Consider the following 19144-nt stretch of genomic DNA (forward strand, 5'->3'; position numbering starts at 1 on the left):
CTGTGAGGTGCAGCTGAACACAACACAGAAGTGCTGTCGCTTCATCTTCGCTCTGTTCCCACTTCTTGCAAAGTGGTGGCTGTGGCTGGCACTGGCAAGCCCAGCAGCATGCTCTCCCAGCCAGCTTGCCCTGCTTCAGGCTTGAAGATTGTCAAATGGACTGTCTCTGTGTTAAATAAACAGTTGTATAACATAATCTGATGAAGTATCAGCTTAGAACCTGTTTCAATTCTTGCACTCACTCCTACGGAGAGGCCGTGCCAGAAACCTTCCTTTCCTCCTTGCTGGCAGATCCCCTCTGATTTCTGAGCTGAATTTATCCATGGCTACTCTATACCTGTTTGTTCTTGTGCCAGCGTTTTTTGTTAACTTGAACAGCTCTTCCGCCTCGCTGCTGTTCCCCACTTTCATGCACTCAGGAGGCAAGGACATCCCTGTCAGCCCTCACATTACTCCCCATTAAATAAACCAAACTGCCTCTTTCTGGTCTTCTGCTCTGCTGCAGGCTGCCCTAGCAGCTTCCCCCCTCTCTGCCCGGCACAGCAGCCCCTTCCCTCGGAGCAGGAGCTGGAGCGGCACACGGGGATCAGCCCCTTCCCGCTCGCCCTTGCGTTTCACAGGTGCGCCTTGAGCTACTTGTGTGTAAAGCAAAGCTGGGTGAAAGCGAGCGTTTTACTATCAAAAAACCAAAACCCAATAAAAGTGGGGAACGGCGCCCCTGAGCCTTTCCGGCCCCTGCCCCGCTCCGCCGCCCCGTCCCATCCCGTGTCTGCCGGGCAGGGCTGGGCCGGGCCGGGCCAGGGGAGGAGCGGCGGGAGACGGAAGTGAAAACAAGACCGGGGGGACGGAGCTGCCGCCTCCCAGACGAGACGCGCTCCGGGTGTCCTCGCCGCTCCGCGCTGTGCCTCACCGCCGGGTGAGTGACTGCCGGGGGCGGCAAAAAACAGGGTGGGGGGTGGAGAAAGGGAAAGGGGGGTTTGAGCAAAAAGTCGGTAGGCTGGACGCGGTTTTTAAAGCTTCACGGTGCTTATTTTCTTTTCCTTTTATTTTTGTGAGCGGGGGCGCGCAGTCGGTCGCGGCTGCGGAGCGCCCGGCGGGGATGCCCCGGGGCAGCACCTCGGGGCGCCCGAGCTGCGGGACACCGGTGGGGCTCCTTGTCCTGAGCCGAGCGCGCTGAGGTCCCCCTAGGGCTGCTCGGGCGTGGGGCTCTGGTGTGCCCCGGTCCCCGGGCTTTGTGGCACAGGTGGTGCTGCACGCTGGGTTGCCTCTGGAGTGCCTGGAACCGAGACCGAGCGCGCTAGGGGGGGTGGCGTGGGGTGTCTGGTCCCCCCAGCCTGCCGTGGCCCTGGGGCAACTCATCCCGGCGAGTTGTGCAAAGGGGGTGCCGCAGAGTACAGGAGCTTGTACTAGCGCTGCCCCTCAGCCCTTCCTCCGGCACAGCTACTTTTCCCGAGGGGGGGGGAGGGGGGGGCGGGCGGAGAGCCCCTCTGGGCACTGCTGCGTCCCTGCTGCTCTGTGTCCTGGCCGGCAGTGGTGCAGGCCGGCGTTTCTGCCTGGATTTTGAAATTCACCCTTCCAGAAGTAGATCCACCGAACGTTTGATCATCTAAAGGAGAGTTGCACAATTTGACCCTTAGCTGGTGTGTTTTCACAATGCTCCCCACGTGAAGCGGGGTTGGTGGGTTGAAGTGTTAGCTGTTGCTCTGACACTAAGAAATTAGTTAAATAAAACTTTGAATGGATCTTCTTCGTTTGCTGTTCCTTCCTATTGTATTTGTAAGCCTAGAGATGCAGACATGTCAGAATTAAGGGGATGAGAAAGGAAAAATGAGTGATGCTGAGAGTGATGCACGGTATTTCAGCATGCAGTCTCCTATTTCTAGTTGCCACAAATGCAAAAGAACAGTATCCTTTCCAATATAATTCAATTTCTTTTCTAGGTCTGTAATTGTAACTAGCTGTTACTTAGTTTAAAACAAACAAGCAAACAAACAAGTGCTTTCGTTTCAACTGACAGGTAAAGCCTTCTGCCTGTGCCGAACAACTGCATGTGTGCTGGTCACTAGATGTGGTTTGCTTTTCTGCAGTCTCATAGTTTACAGTGACCTGTCACTGCAGTGGATTTCATTTAAAGGCAGTGAAAAGTATTTGTATTCTTATGCAGAAAGAAATCTGTGAGTAATTTAAATCCTCTTTTTACACTAGTTCCTTGCACAGGGCAATTAAAAAACTTAGTTCTTACTTTATCGGTGAGCAAGCCCCTTAAAAATCCTATCTCAAACTTGGTGGGGACTTTTCTTCCTCTTTAGCCACATGAGAGCTCAGTGGTGTGTTGAGTCAGTGCCTGGGGTCAGAGCTATCCCTTTGCTGAATGCCAACAGGCAGGGGCAGGTTGGGAATGGCCCAGGTACACAGGCACCTCTGTATCTGGTACTGCCCAATGCCAGCAGCCCTACTCTGGTTACCTGAGTGGCCGTCGATGTGAATAAAGTTCACTGATTTAGAACGAAGTCTGAGCAGTGTGGATTTCTGCTGCTATTGGAGGTGTACCCAGAAAGGTGTGTTATGGGTGGCTTTCTTGAGGAGTGACATCCCTGTGCCGGCGGGGGCTGTGTGACAGCCCTACTCTCGTGGTCCTTGAGGGTGGGCTGTGTTTGAGAAAAATCCACCACCTAGAAAAAACTGACACAGCTCCTCCCCGGCCCCCCCTGCCCTGCAGTGTATGAACAGCTAAAACCGGGCTTTGAAGAGTTCGGTGGGGTTTGCAGCCAACTCCCTGCTGCTTGACTGAAGGTCCACCTTAAATGTCCCTATACGAGTATGGAATCTGGCTGTGCCCCGGTGTAGTCTTACACCAGCCCGCCCTGGTGTGCTCCTGCCTGGCTTCAACTATACAAAAATAGACGGCATCCACTACCTAAGATGTCATTGTAACATCGCTTATCTGAGGTGAAACTGAAGCCCTTATCTTTGACGCTGAACAGCAATTAAGTGCCTCGGTTGCCTTTTAAAGGTAATTTGTTGCCCACATTTGTAGAGAGGGAGATGTATGGGTTTTGCTTAGCACTGAGTTGCAGCTGTGGATATTTTGCTTTAGTTCACAGCTTTCATTTGAGGGTTGGTTTTAATATCTGTTTTGTCTGTGACATTGTTCTACCACTTGAAGCTATGCTATAAAAATAAAAAACTCACAGGGATTTTATTTTCTTCTGATTAACTTCAAAGTTGGGATGCTTTGACATTGTTGTATTTAGAAATAAGCTTTGAGCTGATGACATGGCAGCATATGATATTAATTTTGTTAGAAATGAATATGCCAGTAGTGCTAATGTCTTCCATACTCGGGTTTAAGGAATATATCAATTCATGCTTCTCTCAATATTGACTTTTTTTAAAGATGAGCTTTAATGTTGTGTGACTTTCACCACACACACTGTTTTGTTACTAAGAAGTAGTTGTCAAATATTTTGGCACTGTGAGTTCTCCAAGTCCATATTACCCATTCCCTAGTTATGTTTCTTTCTAAGCTATGGAGGAAAACATGTGAGGAATAAAAGCACAATGACAGACCTGGTGTAGGGTTTTTGGCTGATTTTGGGGGAGGGGAATACAGCCGAAGAAAGAGAGCTTTCAAAATGGCAAACAGTACCTTTTGTTTTTATCGTCATTAAATTAAAACTCTAATCCTCTTCTGCAGGCATCAGTTCCTTGGATTTGGTCCTTGAATACTAAACATCATGAGCAACTACAGCGTGTCTTTGGTTGGGCCGGCTCCCTGGGGTTTCAGACTTCAAGGGGGCAAGGATTTCAATGTCCCTCTGTCTATTTCTCGAGTAAGTGCATTCACTTCTTTTCCTGCATGTGGGTATCTGTTTTGCTGTGGCAAAACCACAACCTTCAGACAAAGCCATTAATTACAGAGACTGGGGCTCAACTTACCCGGTGGCATGAAGGACTGTTGGGGGTTGGAGGAGGGGTTTGAGCTGGGAAAATAAATCTTTATCGTATGAAGGCTCCAAGAAAATTATCCTAAGAAGGACTGGTTCATTTGAAATGGTTGTTTTATCTGCACTTGTTTATGCAGCAAACAAAAGAAACTACCCTTGAATTGCCTTCCCTGCTCCCATCCAGAAAACAGAGATGCAGAAGTTGGAGGCTGACAGGAAGCAAGCAATTTACTGTGCGGGGCTGAGCCTGTGGTGTTCAAATGGGAAGCAGTGGGAAAAAATCACTTTTATTACCCTAGTTTGTTCAGCACCTCTTAGCTGCTTGAGGATCTTCTGTGTCTGTTGTTACAAATCCTACTCTTTGCAATAAAAAGGTACTTAAATGACAGTAGTTGTAAATAGCAGTTCATCAATATGTGCCTGAGTGAACGTGCCAGTTTCTCATGAGTGTTTTATAGAGTATGTGCTCTGAACTGGTATTCAAAGGATTTGAGGAACTAAGTCAAAACAAATATGATCCTTGTACCCAGGCACTGTCTCACTAGTTTTTTACTTTAAAACTATGTTTTCAGGGAAGGCTTGTCTTTCAGTGTGGGCTGAGTTTCAAAGCCTTTCTCAGATGGCTGAAGCACTTTGCATGTAAAATGTAGGGACAAACTTTGCAGTATTGAGCTTCTTGGATTATTGGAAATCTCTGGGTGAAGAAACTGGCTTCTGATGGCTCTGTACCCTGGTGCCTTTAAATTTGAATTTGTGTACAAATGCCCCTTCTCTGTCTACAGCTCTCTTCCTCCTACATATTCATGTAGTTTAGTGACAAAGATGAATTATTTTTTACACCTGTTGGGACTGCAGAATTGATACTGCTCTGGTAGATGGTGCAGGTTTCTATTTGGGTTTATGCATCATGGCGATATTTTTAGCTAATCTTAACTAGTGATACAAACTCTGCCAGTTCATTTAGACTTGGCTTATCCTATCCACCCATGGATTATGTTGGTGAGGATAAAATACAGTCTGGCGCTGCAAAATTCTTTTTATGTGGCTAAAATGGACTGGAGAGCTGCAGAAGTGCTTCTGTACAGATAAGTACAGTTGATATCTGAGACAAAAAGTGGTTGAGAAGCAGTTTATTCCTGAATTCCAGGGACTTTCAGGCTAAACTGTAACTCAGTTTCTTGTTGAGTAGCTGTTACTCGTACACTACTGAGAAATTTGAACTGGGCATGCAGATAGCTCTCTTCTGATTTGATGGTAGAAGGGCTTTCATGACAAAGATTTGCAAAAGCATAGGACCTTGTCTGCATAGGGTCCTTGTGTTGTGATGCTGACTAGAAATTAAGCACTACAGGCAGTAAGCCATACTAAACAACCAGTTTCAGGAAAGAGTAATACTTTTTTGTAGAGGCCTCTGTTGTTCTGGAGATCTGGAGTGCAGTCCTGCTGTAAGCAGGCTTCCCATCTAAAAGAGGAAACATATGTTGAAATTAGCCTAGACTACAACTTTATTGCAGGAATCAAATATGCTGTTGCATGGAGTAGCCTGGGGGAATTGGCCTAAATAGCTACCTATAAAAGCCTCAGTTATGGGATTCCCGAATGACGAATGTCAGTGCCCACAAGAGCAGAACATAATGAAAGATGGGGGCCAGTATGGTTTTGGAACTTTAATTTGTGCATGGGTGGGGGAAGCGCAATATCCAATTCACTTACTATACCTTGGCACTGCTCCTCAGGTGAGCTGTTTCTTCCTACTCGCAGTTCAGAGTATGCAAGTATTAGACTGCCTGGTGCCCTTTTTTTTTTTTTTTTTTTTACCCCTCCCCTACTTTGGATCAAAAAAATGCTTACTTCTGGCATGCCAGTCCAGCTTTGGCCTGATAGCTGGAAGAATTCAACACCATGTTCCTGGTATGCTAGAACAGTGTGTACAATTCACCCCCCCCAAGCCCTTCTTTTCCTGATGTAGCATAAATTCCTTCCTGTATCCGAAGGCTACTAATTAAATTATTTTAGCAAAACAGTAATGAGACAGCAGAATTATGTTCCTTGGCAAAGAGGACTATTTGGTTTTGTTTTGTTTTTAGTTTGTCCTCTAGATGCTGAAGATGAATCTGGCTGGGTTACTGAGGGCTAATTTCCTGCTTTAGTTTAAACTTTTGAAATTAAATTTAAATAAAGTATAGTTTATGAAGCACAGATAATACACTAAAGCTGTTTATCTGAAAAGTTAATCTCTTCCCTGATGATTCGAACAAATTAAGATCTCATGGTTCCTTGGAGAAAGTTTTTAGTAAGTTATTCGACTTTGTACAGAATGCAGTTTAAATGGGCGCATTCCTTGTTCCCTCTGTAAAGAAAAAGGAGCCTGTTTTGTGCTCTCAGATGAAATTCTTATGGTTAGCTAATGTCTAACAGGGTAACAGTAGTGCAAGGATAGCAGTAACATTTGATTTTTCATAAGCTAGTATATTGCAGACTAGTTGCAACATCATAACCAATAGCAGCAGTTATTGCAGGGCTATGTCAGTTAATTGCTAGAGCTCTCTGCCTGCTTTAAAGTTATCTGTATACTTTAACAGCTGTGCACATTTCACTGTAAGGGATACGTGTGATGTTGGGGATATAGCCTTATAGTTAGTACAGTTTTATCAGTATAAGTGTATACTATATATACACACAGTTACATGTACATATATGAAGTATATACAGTTAGTGTGTATATATCAGTACAACACAAATGCAGGTGGTACTTGTTACGTATCTGGCTGGACTTCAACAGGGTGAAGCAGGATGGGAGCAGTGATGGGAGCATGATGGACGGTATGGCTCTCGTGAAAGAAGGGCTGGAGGGAAGGAAGTTGCTCTGAAAGTAATCAGGAATAAAGGATGGGCTGAGGTTTATTAACAGCCAAGTGTTAAAGTGGCTCAGGCCGCTGCAAGTGACTGTACTGTAGGGCTTCCAGGTAGTTAATTCTGAGGTGTGCCTTATATAAGGAGAGATTGCAAACTGTGAGCGCTTAGCTCACAGTGAAGAAGATAGAAATTACTAGAGCCAAGGTATGCAAACTTAGATTATTCTCAGTTGCTGCTCTCACTTTTTCCACATGGTGGTTTGTGTTAAAGAAGCAACTGTTCTCCTCATTCCTTAAAGACCTATGCTGTGATGCAAAAAACAAAAAAAAAACAAAAAGGAAAGCTAGAGCAGATAAGAACAAATTGCTGACATGCAAGGGTTATGATTTGCTAGCTGTAAAGTAACCATTGTAGGAAATGATTAAGATTCAGACTTTTTCCCTGTAATATATGTAGTCATGTGAAATGACATTTGTCATAATGCGATTGTTGTCACATGAATGAATGGATTGCTTCTGAATAACACAGGTGGCTGAAAAGTCAGCTACTTAATACACATCTTCACCTTTATCTGGTAGATTTGAGACATATTGTCCCAACACTGAGTGTTGGCTACACTGCAAGAATTACATCATGGGTCCTTCTTGTTTCTCAATTATTTTCGAACAAAATTTATTTACAAGTTTCAGGATATTCTGCTAAACATCAGATGAGTCAAAAAAAGAGTTTTGGTCATGATTGCCAATAATAGTGGATCTGGTGATGTCCATGTAGATTTGTAGTCTGGGATAAATCCTACTGACATGGAATATGTTCAGTTTGGGACTAATGTTGGTCTACACTTTACCTCCTAGATTTGTTTGCACAAGAGTTTATTCTCATTCAGTAGAAAAAAAAAAAAAAAAAGAAATGCAGTTTTGGAAATAAGGTACTCCATCCATACTACTAGGTAGGATTCTTGAAGTAGCTCTTGGGCTTGCTAAATATTGTATTTACAGAATTTGGGGTCAGTGGTATCTACAACATGATCTGTGTTATTTATAACTGTGCAATGCAGTAGCTTTTAAAACTATCCACACTTCATTATAGTTTGGATTAATATTATGGTTGCTTTAATTTTTTGGGACTTGGTTAGTTCCCAATGCTTAATTAACATAACCAGAATAAACTTAGTAAGCATGACTAGCATTAGAATTGTCAAAACTGCTGTCCTCTGAAGATTGAAATAAATAGTGTTTAGTATTGGTGATGTATTCGTTATGTTGGGATGATCTGTGAGAGGTTTGGATATTTGTTCCAAATGTGTCCTTGATATGCTTGTAGCTTATCAAAATTTTTGTGGTATAGTCTCTAAATGGTGCTTCTCTCTGTTTTATGGCAAAGTTTACCACTAGAAACAAGGAAATACTAAAACAAAGGTATAGTTTGAACAGTAATGTAGCCTATATGCAGTATACTTTCCCACCTAACGCAAATACCTAGGATTTTTTCTTGTATTTTAAAGTTACTTTCTTGTTGAATCTTCCAGCTATTCTCCTTCAAAACAGGCAACTCTAGCTATTGTCCTTCAGAAGGTGTTTCTCTATTTGTCTTTCTTCTCCTGTAGGAATTAAGTGGAATACTGTCATGTTGAAATGCTTGGCCTGACTGACAGCTCAGTTTTTCTACTGAATACTGCAACTTCTTTCAGTGTATTCCACCCCCCACCCCCCCCGCCATTTCTTTCTGCTTCACTGGTCATTTGCTTCTTCAAAAAACCCAAAACAATCAACCACTACTCTCCCCCTTAGAAATAACCCCTTATTTTTGCATGCTTTCAATTTTCATTATTTCAGCTGTTTCAGTACGTTTTTCTGTGTTGAAATTGCAATCTTATAGTTGATGAAAGACTCATCATAATAAATCTGTCAGCAAGCAGTACACCCATGGAGTAGGTGGAAGAGCAGCCCACCTTGAGATGAAGTAGGAATAAAAGTACAACACATCAGCTGCTCAATATTCATCCCACATGAGCTTGCTGACATTCTTTATGCTGGTGTCAGGAGGTCACTAGCAGAGGAGTTGTCTCCTCTGCTTTCCCTCTTGCCCATGTACATACATGGTTACCCAGCAAGTTGTCCACATGGATGAAGCATCTGTGATTGGTTTTGCACTGTGGTTGCTTATTCGGGGGTTTGGCCACTGGCTTTCTTAATATTTCCAAGCAAACTGTTTAAAGTCATTAAGATCTGTGAAAATAGTGAGGAGAGAATAAAGGAAAATGATGCTTTGAATGGACGTAGGGTATGTCAGCTTTGACTGATTAGAGTCTGACTGAGTCTCTTGCTCTTGTGTTGCTTCGTCCTGGAAGCTACTGAGAGCTACTAAGTAAGCCCTAACTGGCAACTGATGGCATTGCTGTGCTGGTTTGGTTTATTACTGAGTTTGCACAAAATACAGCTGTATTTGTGATGGTCTGCACAAAATACAGCTGAAATCTTATTCCACTACGGCAACTGAGGTGGGTTGAGAACCGGCTGAATGGCAGAGCTCAGAGATCAGTGGTGCAGAGTCCAGTTAGAGGCCTGCAGTTAGCAGTGTTCCCTAGGGGTCAGTGCTGGATCCAGTCCTGCTAAACTTATTCATCAGTGACCTGGATGAAAGGACAGAGTGTGCCTTCAGCAAGTTTGCTGATGATACAAAACTGGGAATACTGTTTGATACCCCAAAGTGCTGTGCTGCCATTTAGTGAGACCTGGATAGGCTGGAGAGTTGGGCAGAGAGGAACCTAATGAAGTTCAGCAGAGTTCTTCCCCTTCATCTGGGGAAGAATAACCCCCTGCACCAGCATAGGTTGGGGGCTGACCTGCTGGAAGGCAGCTCTGCAGAGAAGGACCTGGGGGTCCCAGTATACAACAACCTGTCCATGAGTCAGCTGTGTGTCCTTGTGGCTGAGGCGGCCAGTGGTGTCCTGGGGTGCATTAGGAAGAGGGAGATGATCCTGCTCCTCTACTCAGCCCTGGTGAGGCTGCATCTGGAGTATTGTGTCCAGTTCTGAGCTCCTTAGTACAAGAAAGATAAGGAACTACTGGAGAGAATCCAATGGAGGGTTGTGAAGATGAGTAGGGGACTGGAACATCTCTTTTATGAGGAAAGTCTGGGAGAGCTGGACCTGTTCAGCCTGGAGAAGACATATTTTAAGGGCAGGTGTCAAGAGGATGGGTGTCAGACTCTTTTCAGGAGTGCCCAGGACAAGGAGCAACTAGCACAAACTGAAACACAGGCAGGTCTATCTGAATGTCAGAAAAATCTTCTTTACTTCAAGGGTGACAGAGCACTTAGGCTGCCCAGAGAGGTTGTGGAGTCTCCATCTCTTGAAATATTCAAAACCCACCTGGATACAATCTTTTGCTGCCTGCTGTAAGTGAACCTGCTGTAGTAGCAGGATTGAACTAGGATCTCCAGACATCCCTTCTAACCCCAACCGTTCCGTAATTCTGTAACTTCGTGACACAGGGTCAGAGACACTGTCGGACGGCGCAGCACTTACCCATTGATGCTGCTCCTAGGGCAGCAAATGCTCTATTTTACTGGAGCTATTAGTGCTTATGAAATGAATGGGATTTGCCAAGACACCAAGCAAGAAGTGTTATTCTGGTCTGTTTAATTCTGTTTACAAGATGTGGTTTACTGAAAAATACACTGAGAATGACAAATGAGCTACCAGTGCCAAAGTTTGTATCCTCTCTGTATTTAGTCCTGAGGAGCAGAGGTTTTTCTCTGGATAATTAAAAAGCTCCCAGCTGCACAAGTGGCTTAATATGAGCAAGTGTTCTAAAAGTCCTAAGAGTGATAGTTAGTGCTTTGAGTTTGCAGAGTTGCCCGCAGGCAACAGTCTCCTTTAGAGAGCACCTCGGTTTAATTTGAAGGTGGAAAGAGAGATGAGTTGGTATGGATGTAATTTCCCAATTGCTTCTTTTCCCACTCCTGTTAAACCTCCTTGTGCTGAAAATTGGGAAAAGGGCTATGTTTCCCTATACCATTTGTTTTCCTTGCCTTGTATATTCTGCTGTGCAGTTTAAAACAAGACGACCAGCACTGGAGTGTGCTTAGGAAGAAAGGAGGGCGTGGGGAAGAGAAGGCGTAAGGAAAGTGTCTGCATCTTGTCTCTTTCTGACCTTATTTGTCAGACAGCCTCCTCAGACTGAGTAGGAAGCTAACTTTTAAAAAATAGTTCCTCTACTGATGTCATTCCCGCAAAAGTGAAGCTGGCTGTACCGGGAGAAAAAGGAACCAAAGAGCTTGTAGCTGAGGGATATCTGATGTGATGTGTGAGCACATTCTTTTCACATTAAAAAATGCTGGTTCCTCTTTTTCCCCTTATAAGTGACAGTTTAGTTACAGTATGAGGAGTACAAGCTAAATATTTCATGATGGAAAAACTAAAGTATTTGTGAGATCCATTTCTCAAAGACAGATGTAGTGAAAAAATAAACTCTGATTAGATGTTCAGAGCAGATGCAAAATTGGCAGTCCTTCCAGAGGTCAAAAAGCAGGACCATTTATTGAATAGTAACTGCAAAAAAATTAGGCATGTTTTCTTTGCAAGTATCTGGCCCTGGAGGCCTGACAGCTTCTGTCGACTTCCCCACCATTTGGAGATGCTATTTTTAGTGTAACTGTTTTTCTCATTATTCATTGGCCGATGGCTATCAAAAAGCATTGTGAGAAGAGACATGGTGTTGAAAGGTTTGTTTGTTTGGCTTTGGTACGAAGCCAGGAGATAACATTGTGGGATTTTTTTTTTTTTTAGTTTGTTTTGACTTTTTAAGAATAGATTTCATGTTATCAATATAAAGGAAAGTGTGAGAGAAAACTGTCTCATATGCCTAAGGCAGTAGAAATATGGGAAAGGTGATATTCTTCCTGCCAGTGGTCATAAAGAATGAAAACTGAGGCTGAGATTTGTTTAAACAAATATGAGGAATAGAATCACCTAGGTTGGAAAAGACCTATAGGATCATCAAATCCAACTCTTAAGCCGGCACTGCCAAGTCCACCACTAAACCATGTAGACATGTCCACATCTACATGTCTTTTAAATATCTCCAGGAATGGTGACTCAACCGCTTTCCTGAGCAACCTGTTTCAATGCTTGATAACCCCTTTGGTGAAGAAATTTTTCCTAATACCCAGTGTAAACCTCTCCTGGCGCAACTTGAGGCCATTTCCTCTTGTTCTATAGCTTGTTTGTTTGGAGAAGCTGACCCTCATCTCACTACAGTCTCCTTTCAGGTACCTGTAGAGAGCAATAAGGTCCCCCTGAGCCTCCTTTTTCCAGTCTAAACAACCCCAGCTCCCTCAGCTGCTCCTCATAAGACTTGTGCTCCAGACCCTTCACCAGCTCTGTTGCCCTTCTCTGGACACGCTCTAGCACCTTAATATCTTTCTTGTAGTCAGGGGCCCAAAACTAAACACAGGACTCAAGATGTGGCCTCACCAATGATGAGTATGGGGGGACGAACCCTTCCCTAATCTTACTGGCCACATTATTCCTGATACAAGTCAGGATGCCATTGGCTTTCTTGGCTACCTGGGCACACTACTAGCTCATATTCAGCTGCTGTTGACTAGCACCCCCAGGTCCCTCTCTGCCTGGCTGCTCTCCAGCCACTCTGTCCCCAGCCTGTAGCACTACATGGGATAGTTGTGACCCGAGTGTAGAACCCAGCACTTGACCTTGTTGAACCTCATACAGTTGACCTCAGCCCATTGTTCCATCAAGTATGTTTACTTCTAGAGGTGGCTGTTACAAGAAAAAAGACAAAAGGAAAGGAGGCCTCTGCTAAGGCCAGTGTTACATGAGTCTTTGAATGACTCAAGTCTTCAGGCCAGTAACAGTAGTGAAAATATGACAGAAGTACCTCTTCAGGTTCCCTTACTATACAAGGTCCCCAAGCTGAATTTGCAGAGAGATGTACTATCTTTTCTTAGAAGAGTTGACACGAGTTCCCTCCGTCTCTTCCAGTTTATCTGCTTCATTCATCACTCACCTTTCAACACTGTCACTTAATAGGTGGTGTCCCCCACATGGTAGCTTTTCATGTTTTGTCACTTCAAGACACCAGTGCAGTTTTATGTAGTCTCTTAGGTATGCTGTCCCAAGTAGAGAGGTAAAAGGGGAACAAAATAGCATCCTATAAGTTGATGGCTGTATTGTGATGCACAATACAATACTAATCTGCAAAGCAGATTAGTAAATTCTGCACCAATGGAATAAACTATACTTTACACCAAAACTACTGAATAAGCAGCCACAGGGCACAGAGACTTGTAGGCTAGAAAATTTCAAGTAGAATAGTCCATAATATTTTTCCACTTTGGATTAGTTTTATAGTTACCATCTCATTTTGAGTTAGTCTTTCAATGGAAACTTCAGCTAAAACAGTTAAGCTTAGTAAAGTAAATGCAAGAGATAGTTGAAAGTATTTTAACATATGAACTCTTGCAACTGCTGTCAGCTGTGGCTGTAGCAAAGCCCTAAAGTAAAATGTAATGCCTTGTGTGAAGTCCCATAGGCTAAAATGTGGATCTTGCCAGATCTCTAGTAGTCCTGTTGGAAAGGTCAAATGGTTTGCATGTTAACTGGATATGAAAGAAGTTTGACTTATCCTGGTCTATATTAAGGAATGACCTAACACAGTATCTAGTTTTTTCCCTAACAAGTAATAGAACAATGTGAAGAACTTACCACGGAAAGGCAACAGAAACTTTTATTTTGTGTTAATTATTTCATAGTTCTTTTGAAGGCATGACTAGTGATTTAGATCCTAAACCTGCATTAATGCAGATTGTATCATTTTCAGAAGGGTAAAACTCCCTGTTTGTTAAGCTTCTGTATTTATGAATGTAATTGGATGATCTTTAGTGGTTCTTACACCCAAAATTCTTTCAGGCTGTGGAGAAAATGATCAAAATGTCTCTTTTAAGTGTCGTGATGGTATTGGTAGCAATAGCATTTGAGATTTTTAAAACAGAATTCTGTAGGGCAAAGGCAAAATGCTGCAAGCATAAAAAATACAGACTTAAAGATGCATTTTTATTATTAAAAAAGATTATATCACCTTGATGGAAACTCTATAACATTTTGTTCAGTACCCTTGAAAAAAAATCGAACAGGCCAGCTTTGCTGTGTAAATGCTTCCTCTGCCAGGCAGAGCAGCTCAGTCTCAAAGTTTATAGTACATCTGCTATTAGAGTTTTTTCTTTACAATGTGTGTCTTATGTATGACAAGCCAGGTGTAGTTCTGAGTCCAATGCTGCTGGTAAGCAAAACTTTTCATTCTTTCCTGTGATGTAAGAGTTCAAAATTGATGGGGGCTATGGGTTTGTTTTGTTTTTTTTTTTTTTTTGGTAGGGGTAATGTGTGTCTACTTTGACAATGATTTCAACCCCTTCTCTTTGTGGTTCTAGACATAGCATCGCATTGTGAAAGACATGGAGTGGTAGACTAATGGGATTGTTTGTCTTCAGCTTGCTTGTGTATCTAAGCAATGCCTTCTGTGCTGCTCTAATTTTCTTTACTTTAATGCCTAATGCTTTTACTTAGGGAAATGGAAGGCTTTTAAGGCTTTAAACAGTAGTAATCACTGGCTGAAGATGGTTGTCAGAAGAAAACCTATGCTTGCATCTTCATGATGGAGCTTAAAGCCAGCTTTACAGATGGAACTCTTCCTCCATCATGCCCTAAGCCGGGACAGTAGGTGGGACTGGTGCAGCAGGGGTTCACTCGGCCCAACAGGCTTGGTGGTGGGAGCTGGAGCTGCTGTCACAGTGGTGGGGGCAGATACCTGGGGACAATACAGCCTAGAAGTGGTGAAGCCAGACTTGCTAGGACATGTCTGTCAGCATACTAAGCTGTGAAAACTGTCACTGAATGATTATTAAATTACAGCTTTTGTCAGCTACAAATAGAGTCTATTCTCTCCACTTTTCAGCTGTCGTATTGTGAGAACTGGCTATAAACAAAAGTCATTGTAGCAGGGGTTTACATGAATCTCCTTTGAGAGCATATTCAATTTTTAAATTAAGTTAATTCGGTATTGTGCAGATCGAGTGTAATCCTGTAAATGCTGAGAACCCAAGCCTTGACACTGCAAAAACACTTGAGCAGAAGTGTAATTTTAGGCATACAGGTTGTTTCCATAAGATGACTTTTGCTTAAGGCTCAACCTGTGTTGATGCACATTACCTCTCAGCACTCTGCAGTTTTTGGTCTTCAAACTGTTACCAGAAGGAAAGAAGCATTGACTTGCTTGGAGGAGACAACTGACCTTTCCCAGACAACTTTCAACTTTCTCTCAAAGATGTATTAGCCAGCGATTGACAGCCATAAGAGAACTGACTAGCGGAGAAGTTTGTATGACATCCTGAGAGCTCAAACAGTAACAGACCTTTGACTGGCCAGTCAATCTTCATCACTAAAACTATAGAGCTAACATCAAGTGGTGTAGCATTTGGAGATAAGGAATCTTTGCATATTAGGTGTGTGGTGGCTTTACTACTTCGTGGTCTGGAAATGCTGTAGAGATTCTCTATCCCCTTCTCTCTCTTTGCAGTGTGCAATTACTGCACACTTAAGCTACAGCTTAGTACCTCAGAGAAGGTCCTTTTCCTGTGTAGCTTGGTAAAACTATTGCTCCTGAACCATTTACTAAAATAATTGAGCTTATGAACAAAATATAGATGAGTAGGCTTTTTTGACTGAAAATAAATTTTGTGTATCTGTCTAGAAATGCAATTTGCTTTCAATGTGAAACCCAAAAGATGGTTTTCTTGAGGTGTGCACTTAAAGCTTGGAGGCTTGAATTCTTGCAATATCTCTCTGGATGAAAGTATCACTATCCCTCTTATGTCAGAGGGAATGTGATACTCTGGCCAGTTGAATAGCTGCTCTGTGGGAGTATTTTCTTCCACTGACATATCTACACTTGAACTTTAAAGTGTAGAAACTGCTGATTATTAAAACTTCAAATAACATTAATTTGTTTTGATACCTGACCTGATGAAAACTGCAGCAGTTGCAGTTGACAGCCCAGACCATTTTATAACTGTCTTGGATGGTGTGGGATGAAATAACTGGAAATTGCTCACAGGAAGCTCTGATTACAGTAGTCAAAGGAAGGATTTAGGGCAAACCAGTTGGTGTTGATGCTTTACTTTTTAACCTCCTACTGTTGCAGAAGGCTAAACTGCTGGGGTTTTCTCCCTCTGCTTCCTCCTTGCAAATGCAAGGCACACTTTTGGCATAGTGATGGAGACACATAGGTGTAAGTACACAATTTTGGATGCTGTAGCCGTTGACATCAACTGGTTCCTGACCTCATCAACAGGATGGAGTGCCTCCAGTGCTTCTGGTAACTCTGAATGCCTCCTCTGTCACAATTGTATACATTTTTTTTTATTGCATATCCTAATCTATGCCTGTTTGATTAGCTCAGTAATTCTCCCATTCCTACTTTCTGACTTCCGTTGCTCTCTTTAGTAAGGAACATATTCCCAGGGTACAAAATGAGGTTTTGTAGAGATTCCCCTGTCCTGCTTTGCCCTGATGATGATTACCTAGTATAAGTCAGCCTCTATCTTCCAGCACGGACTCATTACCTTGAAAACTTGGAGAGAGGCTGCATATGGGGGAGAGGTGAGGCCTCACAAGAGGGAATCCCTCATGAAAAAAATATTATCCAGAATAAGGGGATAAACATGAGCTTTGTGGAATGGGTAACTGCTGTGCTTCAGGAGAAGCATACCTTGAGAGGGGCAGCATGCAAATAGTTTAGACTTAAATGCAATGACATTCATGTATCAATTCTAGGAAACATAGTGCATAACAATGGGCATTACCAATTAGGAAATACCTCACTTCAGCATTTGAGATAGCTAACCACTCAGATTGAATCATAGTTGGTTTTCTAGTGCCATTTTTTTGAGTTTCTGCCAAATAGGTTTGAGTCTTTCAGTTTGTCACCTGTTTTTCTTTTAGTAGAAAGAGGAAGGTAGTTTTGCAAGAACACAATTTGTACTGCCTTCAAGTTTTTACCCTTGATTTTCATAGCCTGAGAACCTCTCTCTAACTGCTGAAATAAGTCTGGCAGGAGTTTTTGCTGTTAGTTATTCAAGGGAAGTGCAGCTCAGGAACCATTATTACTTGTGGCATTAACAGAGTTTAGGATTCAAAAATATGATAGGATAGGAATAAAAGGAATAATAAAAACTAGGTATCAAAAAACCATACCAAACTAAAAAACTAGTATGTTTGTCAGAGAACTCCAAGTCACAAGTGGTAAGAGCTTTGGGCTCTCTACAGCAGATGGTGTAAATAGTTACAGGGATAGCTTGCCTCTGTTTTGAATTGCATTAGTACTGTACTGTAAGTCTGTAACCATCCTTTTTCTTCCCATTTTTCCTTACTGTGCCAATCCTTGCCAGAGTGTAGTATGTCCTGGGTTTATTGTGCACAGCAGTGCGTTTCTGTTTAATCAGAAAAGCAGGGCTTTATGGCAGTTCTTGTGTTATTGGTACAGTTGCAGGAAAAGCTTCAGCATCAAGAAACAAGCTGTTCTTTTATGCTCTTTTGTGAGCACTTGGGTACCACTGGATTCCTGAACAACCATAGATGTCGTTAGCAGCATATGCGTGCTTTGTGTTTCAAGCCCAAAAACACTGCTAGCTTCTTCAGGGAAAATTCCGCGGCTGGCGTTGCATATGAGGTGACAAAACGGATCTACAGGTGGCTTCTGGCCTTCAGTCTCAACTGACTCAGCTGTGTTTCAGTTTCTTGTTGCCCTGTGTGAGTCTGTCTTTCGGAGCCTGCTACAAGGTCCCTGCTGCTCTCCCAGGTTCATGGCAATGCAAGCGGCTTTCTTCTCTCAGCAGCTTCAGGCGATTTTGATTCATGAGAGCACAGAGGGTTTAGGTTTCATGTGCCCATGAGGCTGTTACAATGTGATAATGTTAAACTTTCTCTACACAGTAGCAACTTCATCCGGTGGATTGCTGTTCATCAATAAATGGAGTCTTAAAGTGTTGGTTAAAAATCACTCAGAAGATATCACTTTGGCCATCTTCTCATTCCTTTTCTTTACACTGGGGAGAAGGGTAAAGGTTGAGTTGTTGAAAGGCTTGAACTAAAATGGAGCCAAAATCTAAGTAATCAGTGGGGCCACACTGCAGCACAACAGAGCCAAGTTTGTTTTGCCAGTCATCCCATACGGAGGAAGGAACTGCTTTGAGATCTGCACTAGTAACCCCAGCTGGACATTACTCAGGACCACCCATGTCTGCCTTTAACCTCTTTTTGTCTTCCTGCATTCTGGAGTGATATTCCTATAGCAGGCCTTCCAGGATCACTTCAGTCAAGATTATAGAAGGAACCCAGAATTACTCTTGCTGGTGCTGTTCTTGAGTAACTGTGAACTTTTGGGAGGGGACTGTTGTGGGGGGACTGCTTTTAAGCTCCCAGTCCTTTGCATTCATGTGCTTGTATCAAAATGTGAATTCAGTTTAAGTCACCAAAATAATCCTTCAGTGTTGCATTGAAGACTCAAGAAAAGTAAGTCGGAAAACCCAGCAAAACCTCAGAGTGTATCTTGGCATTAGGATTGTGAGATTAAAAAACACTCCTTATTTCTAGGGCCTGACTCATGGTTTTTGAATGTGTGAGGGTGGCAGTGCTAGCTGGTCAAGTAGCATTGTAAATATTTCAGGACTTTAGGGCACAGAGCTGGGCCAAATATTTTTCTCATGTTCGGTTTTTTTTTTCCTAATTCCCAAAACAAATTTTTACAGATCTCTTATAATCTGGGTTGTGTGTATAATTAAACAGACAACATGTCAAATCTCCAAGTTTCTGAAAACGGTGCATCAAATCCAAGTATTTAAATCAATTACATAGTGACCAGAGTGTTGTTGACTGTCTAAAAGCTGTTTTATTGGGACATGGTGTATGCAGTTTCATGTAAATGTGGTAAAGTGAATTACAGAGCAGCTGGCTTGCTAGGGATCTTCAGAAATAAACAGTACGTGGCATGTGTGGTAGAATTTGACAGTGTTATGAAAATAAGTAGGGCAAGGGGGCTGATTAATAATGGTGGCTCCAGTTTCTGGTGGCAGCATAGGCAAAGCAAAAGAGATGGTGGTGGTAGTGCGTGGAATGATTGAATAATTCTTTCTGCCTGCCAGGAAGCCCCTGGTGCCCTGAAACTCATTCAGCCAATTCGTAAATGAATTATCCTCTGACAGATTGCACTCTGGGGGAAGTATATTTCTATTAGTTTTTATGAGGCATTGCAAGTTGCAGCGGG

General features: G+C 42.8%; 1 protein-coding gene across 7 annotated transcripts in view; it reads left to right on the top strand.

Annotated features, from left to right (window-relative positions):
• The first annotated feature begins 830 nt into the window (after window positions 1-830).
• Window positions 831-19144, top strand: part of PDLIM5 (PDZ and LIM domain 5) — a 125720-nt gene continuing 107406 nt past the window's right edge. For all 7 annotated transcript variants that reach the window (XM_027731735.2, XM_039382627.1, XM_039382632.1 and 4 more), the window contains exons 1-2: window positions 831-916; window positions 3698-3833. In XM_027731735.2, coding sequence (XP_027587536.1) covers window positions 3738-3833 — 96 coding nt within the window. In that variant the 5' untranslated portion in view covers window positions 831-916; window positions 3698-3737. The remainder of the gene's footprint in view (window positions 917-3697; window positions 3834-19144) is intronic.

Source organism: Pipra filicauda, unplaced genomic scaffold (assembly GCF_003945595.2).
Source record: "Pipra filicauda isolate LSUMZ 115617 unplaced genomic scaffold, ASM394559v2 scaffold111_size4109106_pilon, whole genome shotgun sequence".
Taxonomy (NCBI): domain Eukaryota; kingdom Metazoa; phylum Chordata; class Aves; order Passeriformes; family Pipridae; genus Pipra; species Pipra filicauda.